This window comes from Folsomia candida, unplaced genomic scaffold, assembly GCF_002217175.1.
Source record: "Folsomia candida strain VU population unplaced genomic scaffold, ASM221717v1 Fcan01_Sc028, whole genome shotgun sequence".
NCBI lineage: Eukaryota > Metazoa > Arthropoda > Collembola > Entomobryomorpha > Isotomidae > Folsomia > Folsomia candida.
The window spans coordinates 1,803,642-1,824,255 of record NW_019091220.1 but is presented as its reverse complement, the minus strand read 5'-3'; the positions used below and the strand labels follow the sequence as shown (position 1 = coordinate 1,824,255).

General features: G+C 37.6%; 1 protein-coding gene across 1 annotated transcript; it reads right to left on the bottom strand.

Annotated features, from left to right (window-relative positions):
- Window positions 1-6: 6 nt before the first annotated feature.
- Window positions 7-19,765, bottom strand: LOC110859837 (GTP-binding protein Di-Ras2). Its single transcript, XM_022108839.2, has 7 exons — window positions 19,166-19,765; window positions 10,423-10,700; window positions 10,191-10,329; window positions 8,834-8,930; window positions 7,955-8,033; window positions 7,773-7,857; window positions 7-2,253 (listed from the first exon to the last, which is right to left on the bottom strand). Exons 3-7 carry the CDS (start codon window positions 10,326-10,328, stop codon window positions 2,056-2,058), a joined length of 597 nt encoding a protein of 198 aa, XP_021964531.1. The 5' UTR covers window position 10,329; window positions 10,423-10,700; window positions 19,166-19,765; the 3' UTR covers window positions 7-2,055.
- Window positions 19,766-20,614: the final 849 nt, after the last annotated feature.

The window sequence follows — 20,614 nt, the reverse complement described above, 5'->3', positions numbered from 1 at the left end:
CCTCAGTGCTTTATTAGCCAACAAAATTTATTGCATATTAGATTCCATTCAATACAATACAATTAGTTACATGTGAAGTGTATGTATGCGGTTGTTTTGTATTGGATTTATTTTGTGATGAATTGATGATGTTTTTAACTGCTTAAAAGTATGAAACATTATTTTTAATTGGAACAATTAATTTATACTTGACCAAAAAGTTCTTATACTTTTACTTTCTCTTTTTCTTCTTATCTTATCCCATTTTTCATCTCGTTTCATTAAGAAGAATATTTATACGAGAATGTTTTGCGTCTCATCTTTTCGTTTCGTTTCACGTTTTGTGTTTACTTATTAGTCTGATGTACTTTTTATTACATTAAATGAAAAAGTGTGACAAGATTAATAAATGTGTTCATGCTAACTATGTATTTGTTGTAGAATTAGTGCAGTCGCAATAATTATCAGTATTTTGCAGCAAATGGGATAGAATTCAATGGCATCAAAAGTATTGAAGCATGCAGAAAATGAGTTGAATTTGTTCGCAATTACATTGCAGAGGAGACTTTAAGGGTTGAATTTGTGCAGTTTTGCGTGCTTTTGCTAATTAATTGTAAATTTGAAGCGAAATTCCAGAATGCTGTAATAATAATTGGAAAAAAACTTGGAATGTTTTTGCTCCTTATTAGTTGAAATGTAAATCAGGTAACTCGTTGTATATATTTTTGGTTCATGATTTTTGAACGCTTATCAATTATTTCTTCTTAAAGTTACAACAGCTTTTTCAATTTTTGATTTGTTAGGTTTTGACAAAATTATTATTTTTTCTTTCATTAAATTCTCTGATGAATGTCTTTGATTGAATTTCTAAAAGTTTAAATAATAGTGAAAATGCTTTGAAATGTATTCTCAGGAAATAAGTTGCTGATGATTTAATATTTCATTTTTCTTGAGATTCCTACTGCAAGGTACGCTCAATTTTTTTCTGTCTCTGATATTAATTAAGTAGGTAGCACGTTTACGAGATATTTGCTTATCATTAATTCAGATTCACTGTTTTGATATATTTTTTATGTCGGGTATTTCTTAAGATGTATGTAGTAGAGTTTGTCACAGCAGTAGGATAAGACGAGGATAAAATTGCGCAATAACATCAACATGAAACTTTTATCGATAATTTTTAACCTTAATTAATCGTAATTAAGTTAAATTGTACAAGTCGTTGCAACATTTCTCACTGACTTCATTTCTTCATTTAAATCTTAACGAACACGATTTGCGACTCATTGTTCGGTTCGTTAGATTAGACTTTCTTCGACTCTAATAAATAAATACATACGTAAATAAATAAGCAATACTTAGAATTAGTAATTACTGATGCAACTGATTATTACGTACACAACCAAATTTTCCATTAAGTTCTATGTATACATACTTAAATTAAAACTTGATTGCACAACAGAGAGATTAAAACGTGGGTATAAAATTTAAAAATAATTTTCAACTTAATTGCAATCCTACCTACTCTAATAACTTTTATGTCGATAAACATTCTACTTCTAGCAAACTTTAACAACATTTCTGCTTAATAGGTTTAGGTTGAACATTTCATTTCAAGAGTATATATTTAGTAAATTGAGTAATATGTATGGACTTAATAATAATGGTTGACAAAAATTAGCAAATATTTCTACTTTCTCCAGGCTATCTGTGTGTAATTAAGAAGATGTAAAATATCGGACGACATTATACTGGAGTAATGTTTACGGGTTAAGTCTAAATTACGAAAGTCTGTCAGCGATTACGAAACGTTGACACAATTAGATTCTGAATTACGTAACAAACAGCAAGAGAACACTGGGGCCGGGTAATTAAAAAAGTTTTATGGTTTCTAACTAATTCCGCTATTATCTAGTTTTAAATGACCAATTAACCAACCAAACCACGCCACGCCGTGCCAAAAGATAGGCCGCCGCTTGTTTAGGTAGCCGTACTTAGGACAGATATTAAAATGGTGGTGTTTGTCGCAACCGTGGTCGTGGTGTCGATGAAGGGGTTGGATAACCGGCGACAAAATCACACCACGACACATTTCTCCTTGACTTTTTTGGTGGATGATCGCGACGATCCTTTCGAATCCAGTTGTAAACTCATGTTCCTATTCTTCTCGAGAGTTAACAATTCTTGGAAGAGCTCGCTTACGTTGTGGTTGGTTTTTGCGGATGTTTCGATAAAGTTGCAAACCCAACGACGCGCCTGGGCTTCACCGTCTTGCTGTAATGACAAACAATGAAAGAGAGACGTTGATTAAGGTTGATTAAATGTTTTTCTTCTTGAGCAACAACATCTTGCTCATAATAATTTGTTATTGAGGCCATGTAAAATATTAAAATCAGCTAATTGCTTTTTGTTGCTGCTGATACTTAGGCATTTTGGTATATTCGGTCGGGTGAAAGTTTTTATGCGTCGTTTGGCCACTATGGACTAATAAGAGAGGAATTTAATTTGGTTGTTGTTCTGTTTTGCTGCTCTTTTCACATTTCGGACAAGAAGACGGAGATAAGAAATTGCAAATGAAGGATGGGTTCAAGATATTTAATCATGTTGAAGTGGTTTTCTCGCTGCTGTTGTTGCACAACAACAACGTCTTATGCAAGAAGTGGGTTAATTCTTGTTTTACCAAGGTTTTGTTGGGTGGAAGTGGGTGAAAGCAAGTGCAAACCAATATTTATTTATTTCGACACAGATTTGATACGACACCATGTATAAAGCCTGCAGAACTCTGTGTTCGCCTAAACAAATTGCATCAGGCAGAAACAAATAGGATCGAGACGGAGAAAGATGAAGTAGGTTTGTAAATACAAATATTTGTCGAGAGAAAGTTTGTGTAGTGTTAATATTGATGCATTTCATTGTCGTTGTGTAATGTTCTTATGTAAAATAACAGTTTCCAGAAAGAAAGTATGTAAAAGGTCAGGGTTGAAGTACGTGGAAATGGAATGAAAACTGTGGGGAGATACTTTGTTCATTGTGATCAAAGCGGTTCTCTAGTCATGAATAAATATATGAAGAGTGGCAGTTAAATTGAGAATGTAAATGTCAAATCAATCGAATATGAGAGGGGAAGAATAATGTTTTAAGATCCTACTTGACACAAGTGACAAAATAACAAAATTTTGGCGACGTATTAAATGCAAATCTGGTTATTTCTAGTTACTTCGAAAATCGAGTGAAAGTAGCGAAACATGATGGAGTATAACATTGCCTCAAATTTGACTGATATGCAAGTGGTTTACTTTTGTTGTGTAATGTCAATAACAAATTGACAAAATGTCACGAATGTCAATCTGATTTGCATATTGTAGCCTCTCTTTCTCTGTTTTCCTTTCGCTACTACTCGAATAAATTATTTATTCAGCCGTGTCCTCCCTTTATTCACTCCCACTCGGATTTCGCCAAGACTGTTGTGTTTGCTCTCATATAACCAAAAGCATTCAATTGAGAGAGAGAGAGAGAAATAAAATATTCCATTAAAATTGCAGACTTGGGTGGGAGAAAAATGTGTATGGTGAACTAATTGTGGGTGTATGTATTTACACAATGATCAGAGAAAGTCAGAAATACTAACTCACTAATAGCTGTGCTATATAGTAGATAGTTGATAAGTGGTGATTCCGTAGGTGGACATGCTAGACTGATTATTTGGCAAATAATCAATCGTAAAGGGCAACATGATTTTTTGCCCAGCAAAAGAAAGGCATCCGGCCATGTGAGAATGATGCATCGCCGGAATGGAGAAAACAATTTTTTGCTTCGCAACCTTGAAATTTCGGCTGCTTCATACGTATATGTGTACCTCGCAGTTGGACGTTTGCCAAAAATGTCGCCATTCCAGTTTCATTCATGACATTCCTCCAACGATTACTGGGAGAGAGAGAGGAGTAAATAAGTATTAAGTTGCTGTGGGCTTTCACTCCATGAAAGCAACCTTCCATTACTTTTGGTGTGTTTTGTTTAGTGTGTTATCTTTGTTTTATGTTGCAGTGCGTTTGCTAGTAGAGAGCCCGACAGCTCGATATGTTCCGTGATGCATGGAATGTATTTTATTAAAGTGTATCTAGATGGACCAGACAGAATAAGCGACAGGATCCGTGGCCTAAATTTTATTATCTTGTTACAAATGTAGTTCAGGGTCTCGGTCTTGGTCGGAGGGACGATTGGTTGGATAGTTTTAGTGCATTTCCTGGTTTTGTTTTAGTGGTTTGGATGATCTTGAAACTTTTCAATGATTTTGGATTAAAATTATAATTGCATTGTGATCTTGGAATCCATTTATTAATTCGGCTTGACTAATTCAAGGACGAAGGAATAATGCAAATACGTTATTTAGCTTTCTGCATTATTTTGGATACAATGCAATTCAATTAGTTTTCTGGGACATGAATTATGTATTTATTTGATTGAGTTTAGCTAGCAGTACGTATGGGAAATCGTAATCGAAATACCAGAGGAGTCATTTCATTGATGTCATGAATACATGCAGCATACAGTTGTGAATTAACAAGTCAAGTGAATGCATGCAGAAGGAATCCACTTGAAATTACAACCAACAACCACAAACTTGAGAAACCAGACACTTTCAAAACAATTTGGTGATTGTTGTGCGTCCCAAATAAACCGATACGTGTTATAATGTGCATAAAGGAAAAGGAAATTGTTTCACAATGCAAAGTTTGAAAATATATACCAATATCTGTTAAATGAAGTATAACAATCTATGCTTTGATTTCTTTCTGTGATATGATTTATCTGAAAGTTTTCACTTTCCAGGAAACACGTTAAAAATAGCATGGCTTCTCAAAATACGTGACAAACACAGCTGTGGAAACATTCCTGCCATTTTTACTTCAGCCAAACCCTTATACCTCTTATTTTTATTATACTTTATCCAGTTCCATCCATACCCAGTTATTTATTTAGTTAATGACCAACTTTTCGTCTCAGATAACATACAACTTTAACCATCTTGGTGATACAAACTCCCCGAAAACCAAGTAAAACAATATGTACCTGGATGGGTTTCTCTTTCACCAAAATCCCTCCACCACTTTCTCCAAGTTTGACTTTATGACTTTGTTGTTGCGCTCGCTATTTAGCTCTTGGCTTGAAACAATGTATGATTCATAAGGGACCATTTCAACTTCACAGTTTAGTCTGAAGGAAAGTTTTTGCTCGTAAAGTTGGAGTGTGCACATATGTACGAACTCTTCTCCTCTCTCACACATAAACGCCACCCGAGCACTTTGTCGTCCTTCCCAACTTTCTTTGAACTTTGCGATCTTGCTACACACAAAAAAGTAGCTGCTGCTGTTGATAAACATCACATTTTAGTGGATCTATCTCCCCCATTAGCCTCATATGCGGCTTGGTCGGCCTTACTTTCTTTTACTGGAGAGAAGACCATGATTGCTGGTATTAAATCAAATCACAACAACCAAGGTTGCTTCGGGAGATTTCCGTCTCCGTCATATAATTTATTTATCAGTGTGTCAGGGACCTTTGCTTCATGGTGAGAACAAGATTGATTGATTCGCAGGATCAGGAAACTTTACTTTCCAAAGTCATCTATATTGATTAAATTTTACTTGAGAGAGGAGAAAGTAGTGATGTTGGAGGGACGCATTTCAACTTTTTTAGACCCACGAGAGAGGTTACTTGTCTATCGAGTATCGGGTCGTGTGATATCCGTGTCACTCAAAAAATCTGGGAGAAAGGTTGTCTTTTAGAAATTGGGGAAAATGATACAGAATCATCCCATAACTTTCTCTCAGTTAAAAGCAACAATTTTTTTTTTCGAGCTACTACCGCTAATTTGGTTTATCTACGATAGTTTTCATGGTACGAACCATTTGTTCTTGTTTGTATTTGCTTCCCAATTTCTTCTCGGCGACCTTGTCAATTCGTCTCTACTTTCTTGCTACGTGTTGCGATGCGGTATTTGAACTTGTCATGTTGCTTATTTGCTTTTGCTTATTTTCCAACAAGCCTGCTGGATTCCGATGATGTACATACAGGATGTCCGTAGATTATATGAACACTAGATTTACACGGGTAACTTGCGAACGGATGATCCAATTGGCGCCAAATTTGGCAAGCACGGACTCGAAGGTCATGACTACAGCTGTGCAAAGTTTCAAATTTCTATCTGCAAAGCTGGCCCCAAAACGTGACCCCGAAGTGGGGGAAGGCGTAAAAGCGGTTTCCGAAGCTAATTTGGCCGCGGAAAGTGCCCAAACGATTATCCAAAAATCTGAAACCCATCTTATCGTGTCCCCCATATATCCCTTCATCAATTTTGCAAGAAAACGATGGTAATTAGTTAAATCCGACCAACGTACATTTAAAAATGCATACCCTTCAAAACGACGAATTCTCTCACCCTCAAGCAAAATGACTGCCTCCCTCTCAATGAGAATCCTCCGACCAAACAAAGGTCACAACACAATCCCAGATGCCTCTTGAACACGTTAATCGTGTTATAAATCACAACTTTGAAAAATGAGTCCTTAGGAAGGCGAAATTCGGAACACTAAAATTATCCAATGTTGTAAACAAAAACCTAGCAGTTGAAGGCTGCTTGAAGGTCATGTTGGAAGTACAAACTCCGGATTTGTCGTCACATTGACCGGGGCACTCTGCTACCTTCAAAACTATAACAGGATAAAAATAATTCGCTTCAGAAACGACCAGAAGCAGGTTTCAAACTATGGGTCTGAAAAGAAGGAAAAGCTGTCTGACTGATTTCTGGTGGTTGGTGCAATGACGGGCCATGGAGTGCTAGAATTGATACCTGTTGGGTCTAATGCAAAAATTAACTCCAAGCACTTCATGGAGAGTGCTTTACATACGTTTTTGGAGGTCGAAATTCGAACGAAGCAATTTGAGGAGCTTTATAAAGTTTGCATCCATAACGATGCGGCATCTTCACATACTGCTTGGTTAACTCAGTATTACGCCCAAGATTTATAAGAAAGAACCGGAATGACCTCGACATCTTATTCCGAGGTCCATATTCAGTAATCTGACACGGGTCAGATGGATTTTTTCGGGTTTGGATGCCTGAAACAAAGCATTTTCAAGTGGAAGTCATGAACTTTGGTTGGGCTTTGGAAAGTTCTAAATCAAGAATGGGATCTTTTCTCCCCTGAAACGTGTCAAAATGTGTTTGGAAGTTGGAAACCAAGACTCAGACTTGTTGCTAGGAAGAATGGAGAACACATTGAGATCGCTAAAGTAATTCACAGTCATCGTGTTCAGAAGTTATAAGATAATTCATACTGTTCATATAAACTGCGGACACCCTCTGTAATGGTACAAATGCATTGGATTTGGAGTGAGGTTTCGACATTGAGGTTGACATCAGAAGCAAACCAATAACGAACGACTCAACCGTCCTTTTATCTTTTATGTCGAGAATGTTTACCTACGTACCCTGTTGCTTCTTTCTCTGTCTAGATTTCACCGTATGAAACGAAAACCACAATGTTTTGCGTGTCAAGAATGTTGACAAAACATTGGCCTTCGTCATGAACAAAGCTGAACATCCCCTAGTTGACTTATGTATAAGGAGACGTTCTGGGTAGAGGAAAAAGGTGCTGGAAGATTGGATATCCGACAGAGTGACCAAATATTGACCGAAATGCGTCGTATTTTCTTTGAAATTTATGATGACGAATACAAATTGCTATTCCCTTTCAATTTTAAAATGAAACGGACTCTTTTAAAGTACGAACCTGTGTCAGTTCTCGATTCTCGTTCTCGTCACACTTGTTTCCGACTAGAATAATGGGCACATCCTTCAACTCTCCCTTGATGGACCTGCACACACACACATTCAACCATTCAAGTAATAAAAGAATTCATTCAAGTCGCGATTTTTAAATTAAATCTGCATTCTATTCACTCATTTACTTACAGAATCATCTCCCAAATGGGCTTCAGCTCTTCGAGGCTCTGACGCGATGTGACGGAGTAGACGAGGATGAAGGCATGGCCTGTTCAGAAATTTAAATTAAGTATCCGAAGCACAATGCTTTATCTTTTTACTTGAGTGAAAGTGAATAAAAAAAAGTGGATGGATGGAGCGAGAGAGAAGGAAAAATATATACTTCAAAGATGCGATGGTGAAAGTATGGATAAAATATGTAGAAAAGGTACATAGAAAAATACCCAGGCTTGTTATTGTACATGCCCGTCTCACAGATTATGTTTTTAACAAGTAATCAATCATTTATGACGGATTAGTGGGAAAAATGAGGCAAACAAAGCCAATCTTCCCCATGCGAGGGAAAGCTTTCTCCTCCCATTATTATTATTTTGGCCAAAATTTGGCCTGGCACTCTCATCCAAAATGTGAAAAATAGTGGCGTATGTATACACATATCTATGACCTAGGGTTCTTAAATTCTTGGATTTTTTACGTGATATTTTTTCCACTCGTAAAATGAGAATTTGTATTGTGAGCTGTTTTCAAAGTTACATACGAAACCACGGGTTTAGCAACCCTAAATCCTCATCTGTCTATGTGTAACAAAACTAGGGAGAAAGTAGATGCGAGATAAGCGCCGTGCAAGCAACTATGCATTCTCACTTTATCTTCAGTATGGATTTTTACTTCACTTTTTTAGTTTGCCTCTTCTAGCATAAAAAAATGGGGAAGGTTATGTTTATAAAGGGACGATTCAAGCATGCACACGGGTATATGGTCATAAAATAGTGCATGAAATACGAGTGGGTCGTCGCTATACAACGGCATTTGAGGTGAATAAAGTGTTATTTTTTTTCGTTTACCCACCTTTAGTTATGGAAAGCCTCTGCATTGCAGGGAACTGATGTGAACCCGTCGTATCTGTTATTTGGAGTGTGCACACGTTCTTGTTGCAGCTTATCACCTGCGAAAAGAAAGTTAATCGTGTATTATGTTATTATTACGCAATATGTAAATTCATTTAAATTACTTTACGCAACTTTACAAATCATCTTATATAAATTGTGTAAACTTGGTGGTACAAAATTTTGGGAAATAATTATCTATGTACATCTTTTTTGAATCTTGTGAAGTAACATGATACGATTGTAAATGATTAAGTAAACTGAATCCCACGCCTGGTGGGAGATGTTCATTTGGAATAATTCTATGTAAACTTTTACACATAATTTAAGACGTAGATATTGCTGGAGGTTATTTATATTTCTTGCCTATTAGTTTTTCTAGCATATGTTTGTTAGTGACTACACCATCTTAGTGAAAGTATGAAGGATTGACGTAAATCTCATATTCCTAAAACTTTCTCCTACGTGCACAGTTCAGATCTTGGATACTGCGTATGATTCATCATAATGATGACAGGATGACAATGGATGATCAAGACTTCATATCTCACTTCTGTTTTTTTCTGCGAGGATAGAATAGAATTTCCTGTGATAATAACAGAGCGAAAAAAAACAAAAGGCTGAAACAATCAGTAAATCCGAGGATCACATTTCTAAGAATATACTTGATATCTTCTAATAAAAAAATAAAATTCTATTTTTGTCATTTATACAAAAAAACGCAAATTGCTCAGAGTGTAGCTCTTATCAAAATTATTCCCCTTATTCCCCTCTTGACAATCTCATTACATGTTGGGGATTCAATTTCGATAAAGTTTTCTCCACAACAAGTTTTCGTTTTCGAAACTGCTATTTTATTTAGAGACTTGTCCTCTGCCACTGCCAGGGGAAGATTATGTCGTGAAAGTGAAATATTGCCCGAAAAAGCATTACTGACTGAAAAGGCTTCAACAAAAGCATCCCAGCTCGAAACACGCTTTTGTTGTTGGTCCAAAAGAGACGAATCTTTCTCAAACTAATGATTCGTATCGCATTTGAGAAGAATCGCGTCCACTTCAACTCTGAACTTTCTCCCTGTTTTATTTAGTTTTAGATTTAGACGTGCTAAGTGAACAGCAACAGCAGACGAAGAAACTTCAACAAAAGTTTGTTTGGCTAGTTTGTCTCTGGCTGCTGTTACAAATATGGTAAAATATTTAGGCAAAGAATCAAAACTTTCACTTTAACTTTAACTTTCTCCCCTCACTTGGAAGCTCTACATGGAATTTGTTTATTTTCGTCTGGCTAAATTTATAAAACTGTGGCCTTTGTGCCCTTACCTGTCTGTAAGTGTCCTCGATGGTGGGGATGTAGGCGTCTCGGAAGGTGCCTTTGACGAAGCGGAGGACGAGAGATGACTTCCCAACACCCCCAGCGCCAAAGACCACCACCCTGTAGTCGTTGCTCTGTTCCGGCATTCTTTTCAGGAAAAAAATGAGACAAACATAATTTTGAGCAAATTTTTAATTGAAATAATTCAAAAATAATTTTGGAATTGTAAAATTTGTATACCTTTTTATGGAAAGAATGGTGGAGGGTGGGGTCGGAGGGGAGAGCTTTGGGAGGGTCGTTTTGACGTCTGTAATCCTGGTCAAGGATACTTAAAAGGGCTCAATTTACTCGGTTGCTTGCCTCCACTCCTCGACCAGCGAAGAGATGAGATGCAAACAAGAATTAAGACGTCACGTGGATACAACTGTCCGAAAGGAATGATATTCCTTCCCTCACGTGGAGTAGACTGATGCCGGACCGGATATAGTATTCTAGGCAGGAACACGTTTGTTAATAATCTAGAAAGCAAAAAAAAAGACAAAATTAGGCATGGATCGATACATACGTAGCAGGATTCTTAATTGTTGTGAGATGTGACATGTACACAATTATTGACATATTTATGCATTGAATACGCATAAATTTAGCATAATTTGAGACCGTTCGATTGCGGTGGATCACATTTCCTGTTGCGCCGGGATATGTATGTATAGTTAGTTATACATATGGAAAAAATGGTACGTTTTTTAGTGAGGAGGGATGGGACCATTATTTTTTGCTTATTGACTGTGGTTAGTACATATATTGGGTCGGCTAATAATCCGGCAGGGCAAAAAGCGGTACGGGTGAGAATTACAATTTTGGACGATATGAATACGCCTTCTTATATGGAGCTTCCAGTTTCCGGAACCCGCATCACCGCTGTCCTCCGGTTATGCGAAATCACAACTAGCAGTAGGGCACCCGGTAATATAATACATACATGTTTATCGTATATCCGTTCTTTAAATCAATGCCCACACACCCACCACCAACCACCACCGGTAGTTATCTTGTATTATATCGTTTTTCATGCCCACACCGTCATCACATTTATCATCGTCGCGTATATACCATCTCCTCCTCGAGATTGGCTTGGTTTTCGTCACAGCCATGAAATGAATTCAGGGTCGAATCTTCTCCGTAATAAAAAGCACTTGGAGACAAAGCCAATGCCAAGGTTTCCCAATTCTCGTTTCATTTTGATTTCGGAACGGTTAACCTTGCCGCAGAATTTTAATGATTGACGTTGGATGGAAAGCTCCCGATTTTATTTTACTACTGCTATTTCTTCCACTTTAATCTGTCTGCTGGATCGTTACAAGGCCCATTTGAGTGGTTGGAGGAAGAGTTTAAAATAGTAGGCAAGCTAACCAATGCAGTTTTACAAATTGCTGTCTGCACTCAAAAACAGATCTCGAATCTGGATGGGAAATGTTATTGTAAAATGATTCCTGTAAACAACAACAAGAGCTCAGGGCAATTAATTCTGTAGCGAGATGATGATTACACCCTGTACTTTACCCACCTACCAATTTCACGCTGCAAAACTAGCGTCTAGTATTAAAGCTAAACTGTTATCATGATGAGCACATTTCTATAAAATAAATTTCCATGCAAGTCAAACTACACGAGAGGAAAGTTTCATGGCCACCCAACAAACGGCTGCATGCCTAACTGAATACCATCCATTCCCATCTCTCCTCGTAGATAAAAAGTGATCGGGAATAAATTCCACGCAATAATCCTCTCATTTCATTCCCGATTTAATTCAGTGTAGGATCCCACCCAACTGAATGGAATATTTGAGAAAGAGAGCAATTCAGCAATATCCTTCCGTCTCAGATGGAACAAGTCTCAACATTTTTCCCCAAAAGCTTGAGAACGCAATAATCTTTCATTACTGTCGAGTTCATTTCCATTCAAGGATTTGCGGAATTTGTGTACGTATTCTTCATGCATACATTTCTGGTGAAATTCCTGCATTTAAATTTCACTCGAAAATGTGTCTCTCTTTCTGTGTGTAGGTGGGAGGGGAAGATTATCGCATTGCAGTCGGAGATGGCATTCACATGTTGGTAATAACTGCTGAACCATAACCTTCCCAGGGCCGAGGGTGTAATAGACGTCGGCGAGATATACGCTTGCATGTATAAGGGCCAACCCATGGTGAGGAAGAGAAGTCCCACCCAAGGACTTTCACCACCACCCCGACCGAATGAAATGGTACTTTGCCAAGGACTTTCTCCATCGATCCGCTTCTCACAAAATCGCATCCCATTCTCCCCAACCAAGAGAAAACCAAATCAGCTTTTTCTTTCTGATTACACATATCCGTACACACAAAATTCGGCTGCAACATATATTTATATCGCTTCTCTGTTATTATTGCATGTGCCCTGCGTGCTAGGTGAGGAGAGAGAGCGAGTGCAACTCTGTGTTCTTTCTAGCTAAATACTTCATTGCGATACAGTTTTTAGATTCTGTCTGCATTTAATAAGTTTAACCCAACCACATACTGTGCACATGACAAGAAAAATTGCACCATGACTTTTCCCCTCTCACGGTGGTTCGTTCGTTGTTGTTCATTCGAGCAGTAATGAAATCTGAAATGTTTTTTTCGGGGAAAGCAGCTCATGTGTAAAAAATGGAGAAATATTTCAAAATTGTTTGTCATTTATAAAAAAAAGTTGGGAACGTATAAATCATAGTGTTTCATTTTTTATTGAGTGTTTTTGATATTATTTTCATAAATAATATATCTTAGAATGAGATCACCGCTTTTATAATAATGAGGCATTTTGAATACGCCCTGTAATTGAATTACAGCCGAAAATAGGGGAATAAAGTAGACACGACGTTTGATCTACTATTCACAAATTATTCGAGATACGTTTCATCCCGAAAATCTAATAAGGAATGACTAACAAGTAACCCAGCCTGGAGCAAGAGTTTTGTTTGGGACAAAATTTTTGTCCAAATCTTGTCATCCCGAATAAAATTCAAAGAGCGAGAGAGGATTACGTAAGCGATAAAAGGACCGAGGAGAAAACAAGGAGAAGAGAAGACTATAAAATAAATTCTGAAAAGAACTTTCTTTTTTATTCCTGGCTGAAACTGGGGCTAAAACAGGATTCAGTATGGAAATTTTAAATGCATGAATGAGAAAAGGACAAGGTCAAGTTTATAGGCGAACAAGTTTTTTTTACATCATCATCCAACTTTTCGTGAATGAATTTTGCCATATTCGTATTTTTGTGACGTCAATAGTCGACGGTAGCTGGCCGGTGAGTGAAAGTGGTGAAAGTACATTTCAACTTTCTTCTCCCCTGCTTGTTTTCCGTAACGACTGGAAACTGTGTTACGGTCGGTCGGTGTAAGAAATAATCCATACTTGGTTCCAGAGAGATGAATGGAAGCAAGTGGAGGAGGATCATGGATTAATACGCGATAAAGAAGGACTGAGCTGGAGGAAAGTTCATTAGTCAAAGTGTATACTGGTACATAAATCCGGGGTATATTATTATCATGGGAGTTGAAAATATTAATATATACTGACTGAGGAAAAACTGAATGAAATGAAATGTAGGTAGGAGTTCAATCCATTCTTCAAAGTCTCATATTGGGAAATCGGATCAGTCCTAGAATTTGCGGAATTTAACCTAAATTCCAAAACTATTCTCACCACTACCACAAGGACAAAGGTATTTATTAATTTGTTATTTCTAGAAATACAGATAGTTGACGATCCAAAATCCAATGTTTAATCGCGGTTACAGAGTATTTCTGGAAATGTCAAATTGGATTAAATGGCACAAGGAAGTGTGCTGGCAGGTGGTGGATTTTCGTGTGTAGAAGAATATCATCTCTTTGAATTAAACAGTGACAAATTTGAATTTCACCAAGTAGGAATAAATCTGAATAAAATGGGACGTCAGAAATCCCCAGATTCCATTCCCACGGGGGAATATACGAGTAATAAGAGCTGAATTTGCATCAAGTTTTAATTTAACGACTTCATATCTCCCCTCCCAAATACCTGGAATACAATATCATTATTCCTGACGACGACGACGGAAACTGGGAACTGTTCTATAATAAAATCAAAATTCAAAGAAATACGTCGAGCTAAATAAATACCTTCTTTCGCGAAGTGGGGCGAAATAATTTGAATTCTTTCATTTCCACAATTCCAACCCCTTCATGCGAATCCTTGTCCTAATAACGACTGAATATACACAAATTCATTGTTCTTAACTAACAGAATGTATTCACCTGGAACTGATTTTGTTTAACTGAGGGAACAAAGAAATTCGTCCCTCTTTCTATGATTGCATGCATGAACTCGCAACTTGTAACAATGCTTAACTGCGACGTAACAGTAACAGCGAAATAAATATGTATGTGCCAGGTTTGAGCTACTAATTGAAATAAAAAAGAAAAGAAGGAACTTCGTCGAGAGGAATCCTCGAGGGCATGAGAGAAATAGAATAGCATGTTGTTTCACCCTTTAATTGAATACACAATTCCACTTATGTATGTACATGTACCTTTGTAGATGCTGTTGTACAAAGGGAAAACTAATCCAGAATTCACTCAACACACTTATTTATGTAGTTGGCGATGACTGAGTGTGTGCCCTTGTTTGACAAGTTTCTTTATTTGCTATAGTCTGTCCCCAACCAGAACCATGACCATACTTTCTTCCTGCCAAGACAGATACATAATCTGCACACAATATTACTTTCGCCACCCACGCACCGAAGGAAAAAGTGAAAGCTGCCAAATTGAAATGTCACACAGCTTGCTTAACCTTGTCACGAAATTAGTTTTTCGCTTATCGTTTCCTTTCCAATTGGAACCTGTGACGTTTTATGCCTCCATTTCACCGAGATTAAGTAGGTGGGAAGTAGATCGAGTTAATCCAGTTAGTTTGTGGAAAATTTTAAGTGAGGATGGCACCCAGCTCTGTTACATGTAATCACCATTATTGTGTCGGTTGATCTTGTTACTTTAGTCGATTTGGGTCTGACGGTAAGATAAATAAGTAGAGGAGAGACCCGTTTATTGGTAGAATATCATCAACACCGTGCCCAAATAATGGGAAAAAGCAACCAAACTTTGCCTCTAATGTCGGTCTAATTGCGTTTGCACTAATCCTAAGTGAAATGCAAGGTTAAACGTGTCCCCGTGCGTGGCAGGGGAACATATCATGGTCACATTGCAACCCCGTCATGTCATGTTATGCCAGCTGGACGAAACAATTCACAGTATTATCATTACATTAGAGGGGTAAAACTACTTTACAGCTTCAAACACCACGTCGACACCTACAACCTGAGGCTATTAGTTGTCGATTTGTTGAACGAGTAAACCAACCCGAACTGAACAACTTCCTGTCTCACGTAGTAAAAGCGAGGAGATGAAAGTTGGGTAGACATTGCAAATGGAAAATTACAACAATTTCCGCCATTCAAAGAGAAACTGTTTGCTGTTTGCAAAGTGAAAGTAAAATGTGTCATGCCATGTTATTTGTAAGTATATGGCTTCAAGCTACAATTTAAATTGATGGCAATACTTTCAAAAACGGGGTCTCATTTTTTACCCGAAATTAAAAAAAGAGAAAGAAACATTGTAATAAATTGCTAGCCATATGTCGAGGAAGTGAAACTTGTTAACTAACAAAGGGCTGGAGGCATAAAAAACACGACGTATGGAAGAGAGAGATATTAAATAATATGTTCCATTCTGTGTGGGCCTGACTTGAAAGGAGTGACTCATTTTGCTGGGTGGATGAACGATAGTTATTTCTGAACGTGTAATTATTTTGGACGAAAATGAAATTCAGATTTACATATAAAAGAAAAAAAATGTGAAAATGTGTACGAGCGGAGGAGACAGAAAGTTTGGAAAGCATTTTGTTAGACGCACAATCCCGACTTATTTTTAGCCAGGGAAAAACTAACTTTGCTGGTGAAACGACAATCTGATTATGGAAGCAATTACTATATTTAGATTATTTCAAAGGGACGAGTGAGAAATGGTGGAAAAGTGTCTGGGAGGATTGGCATTTTGTTTTTTAGCGTGTTTTTTCACAATCCCGATTGAATTATATGTTTCGCTTTGTGATAAGACTGCAATTTACATGTATTCAACGTTACACAAGACAACTATACAACTATAGAACACATTATTTTAGAAATAGCCACTATTTATGGTAGAATGCCGTGTATAAATTCGCTATCATCACGTTTCCACCTGGTTTCATAAGGTGAATCAATACTGTCCGTATACGTATGTATTATATTCCACGGTATGCAGGTGTACACGTCAGTAACTGATGTCAGAGCTGAATTTTTACCAACTTCCCCAACCAGATGATGAGGTTACCTGAGTTATGCAATTACCAGAAAGCAACAAACTTGCCCAGATTCCAGATAATCTTTGTCTCCCTCTTGTTATGAAACACAAAATAAAGCCATTAAGTAAATAGAGAAATGTGGAGGAGGAATAAATTCTTGTGGTTTTGTGTACACAAGCGTGCAGAGGTAAACATAAGGATCAAATTGTTATGTATCTTACAGCTTCCATCGTGATATCAAAAATGGAATACACGCCATAATAGGATACTTGTCTAGTTATAGGGGTCGTCTTTGGACGCTAACTGGATTACGTAACCATCCATAGTCTATTGAATAACCATTGCCCTCCTCTTCCAGATAATAAGGCTTCTAAATATCTAATGGCTGGTTGTATAACAATTTTGATTTGACTTTCCATTACACGATAGAGATACCCCTGATTTGAGATGATACTTTATCCAATTTAGGTTTCGCTAGAGTACAAGGAAACAGAGAAAGTTGGGTGAAAGTTATCTCATGTCGGACCAATGGAGAAAGCACTTGATCCATCCTCAAACGTGAAATTTGGAATACTTTCACCAACTCAAAACTGTCAGATGCCTGTTTTGAATTTCCATAACAGATAATAAATTAGAATGACAGCAGAGAGAGTGGACAAATGCGTAATTTGGTTGGACGGGTTTGATAACCTACTCCTCCTCGTATTAGAATTTCAAATTAGGCAGACGACCAAAGTAGTGAGCAGCTACGTGTCTGAATAGGCAATAATTCTCGGAATATGCCAAACGCCAAGTTTATTAACGGGTCGGAGAAAGTGAAGAGTGCATGATTCTTATACGTCACCCATATTTCCGGCTCGAGCCAGTTTGCTAATCATATATACTTGGTGAGCTGTTTAGTCGAATTATTCCGGTTGGAATGGAATTATACCTGACACGTTGAGCTGTAACGGCAGCAGTAGCAGCCGGCTCTAAATTTACCACAAGAATATAGGATTCTGCAGCTATGTACGAGTAAGCTTATTTATTCTGTTTCTGTCAGCCGATTGAGGCACTTTCACTCTGTGGCGGAAACTGAAATTATTTTAATAGATTGCTATGCTATGAGATATAGTTTGGTTTCGTAGGTAGGTTTATAACCCTGGCATTGTGGGTTGACTGACCTTGTAACTTATGTCGAGGATAGAATAATATTATGCGACAGAAACTTTTACTACGATATTCTGCTGTCACTATTGATTCCAAATTGATTAAAAATAATAACGGGGGAAAAGGAAGAGTGAGGAAATTAAATAAATGGTGAAAGCTGTGGATAAGGAATTTCGGGTTGGGTTTCTTTTTAGAATATCGGAATGGTGATATTTGGATAAATTAGTTAGGGATAAATTTTAGAATTTGTCTAACTTTAATGAATATTAAAATAAAAATTTTCATGAAATTAATCGTGAGTTCTAAATTTTGTAATCTACATAAAAATGTATACATACGACTTTTCAATTCATGCCCACAAGCAAACATATTTTTGAAATCATGCTAAAATTTTGTAAAAATTTCAACTAAAATAAAATGAAACAAAGGACAATAAAACTCTATAGAATTGACTTTCCAAACAAAATGGAACCTGCTTTAATAAAAAATTCCGTTAAGCTATTTATTCATTAAAATTAAAACGGTGTGAAACCATCGCATTTTTTCCCTTTGGCTATAAAATCCATAGCTTACAATCTTTAGGTCACTAGCTCTGGGACTTCTACCTCTGCCACCACCATCACTTATCCGATCTTTCATCATTTCGTTTACTTACTGACTTTCACTTCCTAAGCGGATTACGCATCTATAAGGTTTCGAATTGAGTCCTATCTCGCCAGGTGTTTGGCGTTATCCTGATTATACGGTGTGAAAGTCCTTGAGGTGATATATCCCAGAGCCAAAGCATAATGGGGCCGGTTTTGTATGCCAGTTAAAACTTTATTCAGCCGAGAGAGGAGTGGCGTTCGAATGAAAAGAGGAGGATTTGCCATAAAAGGAAAACTTTCTCTTTCTAAAGAAATTGAAATGTCATTCATCATCTAGATCTCAATCTATTCAGCATTCAGTCACCTTGAACAAAAAGTAGGAACAGATAAACAAAGTAGCAAAGGAGTTTCGACTAAGGTGAAACTTTCCTCTACTTAAATGTCCACCATTATAGGAAGCTTAGCTATTAAATGAATTATCGGATAACTGTCGCAAATATTGAGCGGTGTCAAAGGACACAAAATAAGTAATAATTCACACAGGTTGCCAATAAATGCCAAAAGACGAAATGGGCAAATAGCACGGTAGGTATGTGTAGTTCATGTATCGAAATTAAGGTCGAATATCCTTTTAACTCAGGTGAAAGCGTAGTATATTCGGACATTAGCCGTGGTCAAATGTCCTATATGCAAATGTCATGCGAAAGTATATAGATAGTCCCACGTATGAATTTTTTAGTCGTTTAATGTGACTGCGTACCAATATATAATTTTTATGTATGCATATCGTACATATGCAAATTACTCAATTTTAAATGCATATTTTGAAATATTGAAAAAAGCTTACCTTTAAACGTGCTGTTTGTTTGGTTTGGTTGTAACTTATGACGAAACGTATTTGGCAAAGTTTTTGTTGAAAATAAACGTTTCTACTTCCATTCAGACTGAATACTACTCCCGATAAGATGACACATGCTACGCAAACAACGGCTTCCTCGTGAACATTCTATTCTCAAGAATGGTATATGTATCTTCGGCTCAACACCTGAATCTGTACTTCTCCTTCGTATGTAGATACTAATAAATAACTGGTAAATATTTCCGGAAACTTTGCTTCTTTCTCAAAGACAAAATCCTACCAAACCTAAATAAAAGAATCTCCCCTCACTTTATTACCTCCTCAACAACACAGTGACAACAAGAGCAGACTGATTTCACCGTGGTGGTGAAAGCAATAATAATAATAATAATACTGTGAATGAGAGAAAGCTACCCGATCCGTCCAGGTTAGAGGAGCTCGCGGAAATAAGCGAGGATTCGGGTTTACCAACGTATATATGTGCCAACCAACTGCCTCCACTGCCGCGGCTGCCGTGAGTATGCCAGCACGAGATGGGAGAGAGAGAATTAAACTTTAAACAGAGAAAGCAAGCCAGCAAGCACGCTGCTGCTGCATATCTTGGAACGTTGGTTGGTTGGCGTAGAGTTTTTGGTTGGGTGAAAGCATGGCACGGCACGAACCAACGTGAGACGGTATGGGATCCATACGAACACGAGAGCAGAGGAGAACACAGTGCAGAGGCAACTAGGTCGGTCGGATGAGAGATATTCGCATTGAGTGGTTGGCTGGCTGGCTGGTGGACGAGGTACCTGACTGCACAATGTCGTACATAGTACGGTTTAATTTTACTGCTGCACGAGGTACGGAGAAAGCAAGTGACGTGGGTGCAGGGCATGGAGTTTGTGACTGCAGAGCAAAGTATGGGAAAAAGATGTACTGGCGAAAAAAATGTGGAAAAAGTGGGAAACTTTTTGTACCTAAAAACCTCCCAAAACTGGTGCACGATCCGAAAAAAACTTTGTTTGCACACCGATTACCAACGGCACGAGAAAGGATTGGTTTGTGCTGGGAGCTCGATTTGTGGAGGAAAAGTCTGTTATGCGCTGGTCTCTCAGAATGTGGAGTATTCTTCACTCTTTCCAAGCTACCCATCCATCCATCCAGCCAGCCATGTATGGCTTCGAGAGAGAGAAAGAGATAGACTATACCAATCACATCAGTATCACGTTGTTCCTCCTCGAGTACATTGCATTGCATCGCATTATTATTAAGGCGAGAGAGAGAGAAAGAGAAAGCAAGTCGGATAGACCTGACATGACGTGACATCCCTGCTTCCCCTGATCAAATGTGATATAAAGGCGACATTCTGATTGTAAGCAGTCAGTTAGACAAAGTTGGAGAAAATCATAAAGGACTGCATGACCCGTGTGTGTGTGTAGGCCTCCAAAACCGTAT

Bases quoted from the DNA above. Each gene is read 5' to 3' on its own strand.
- LOC110859837 (XM_022108839.2), bottom strand. From the start codon at position 10,328: ATGCCGGAACAGAGCAACGACTACAGGGTGGTGGTCTTTGGCGCTGGG. The intron at 8,931-10,190 runs GTAAGGGCACAA...TTCTTTTCGCAG, and splicing joins TCGAGGACACTTACAGACAG to GTGATAAGCTGCAACAAGAA. The intron at 2,254-7,772 runs GTTCGTACTTTA...TTGTCATTACAG, and splicing joins AGAATCGAGAACTGACACAG to CAAGACGGTGAAGCCCAGGC.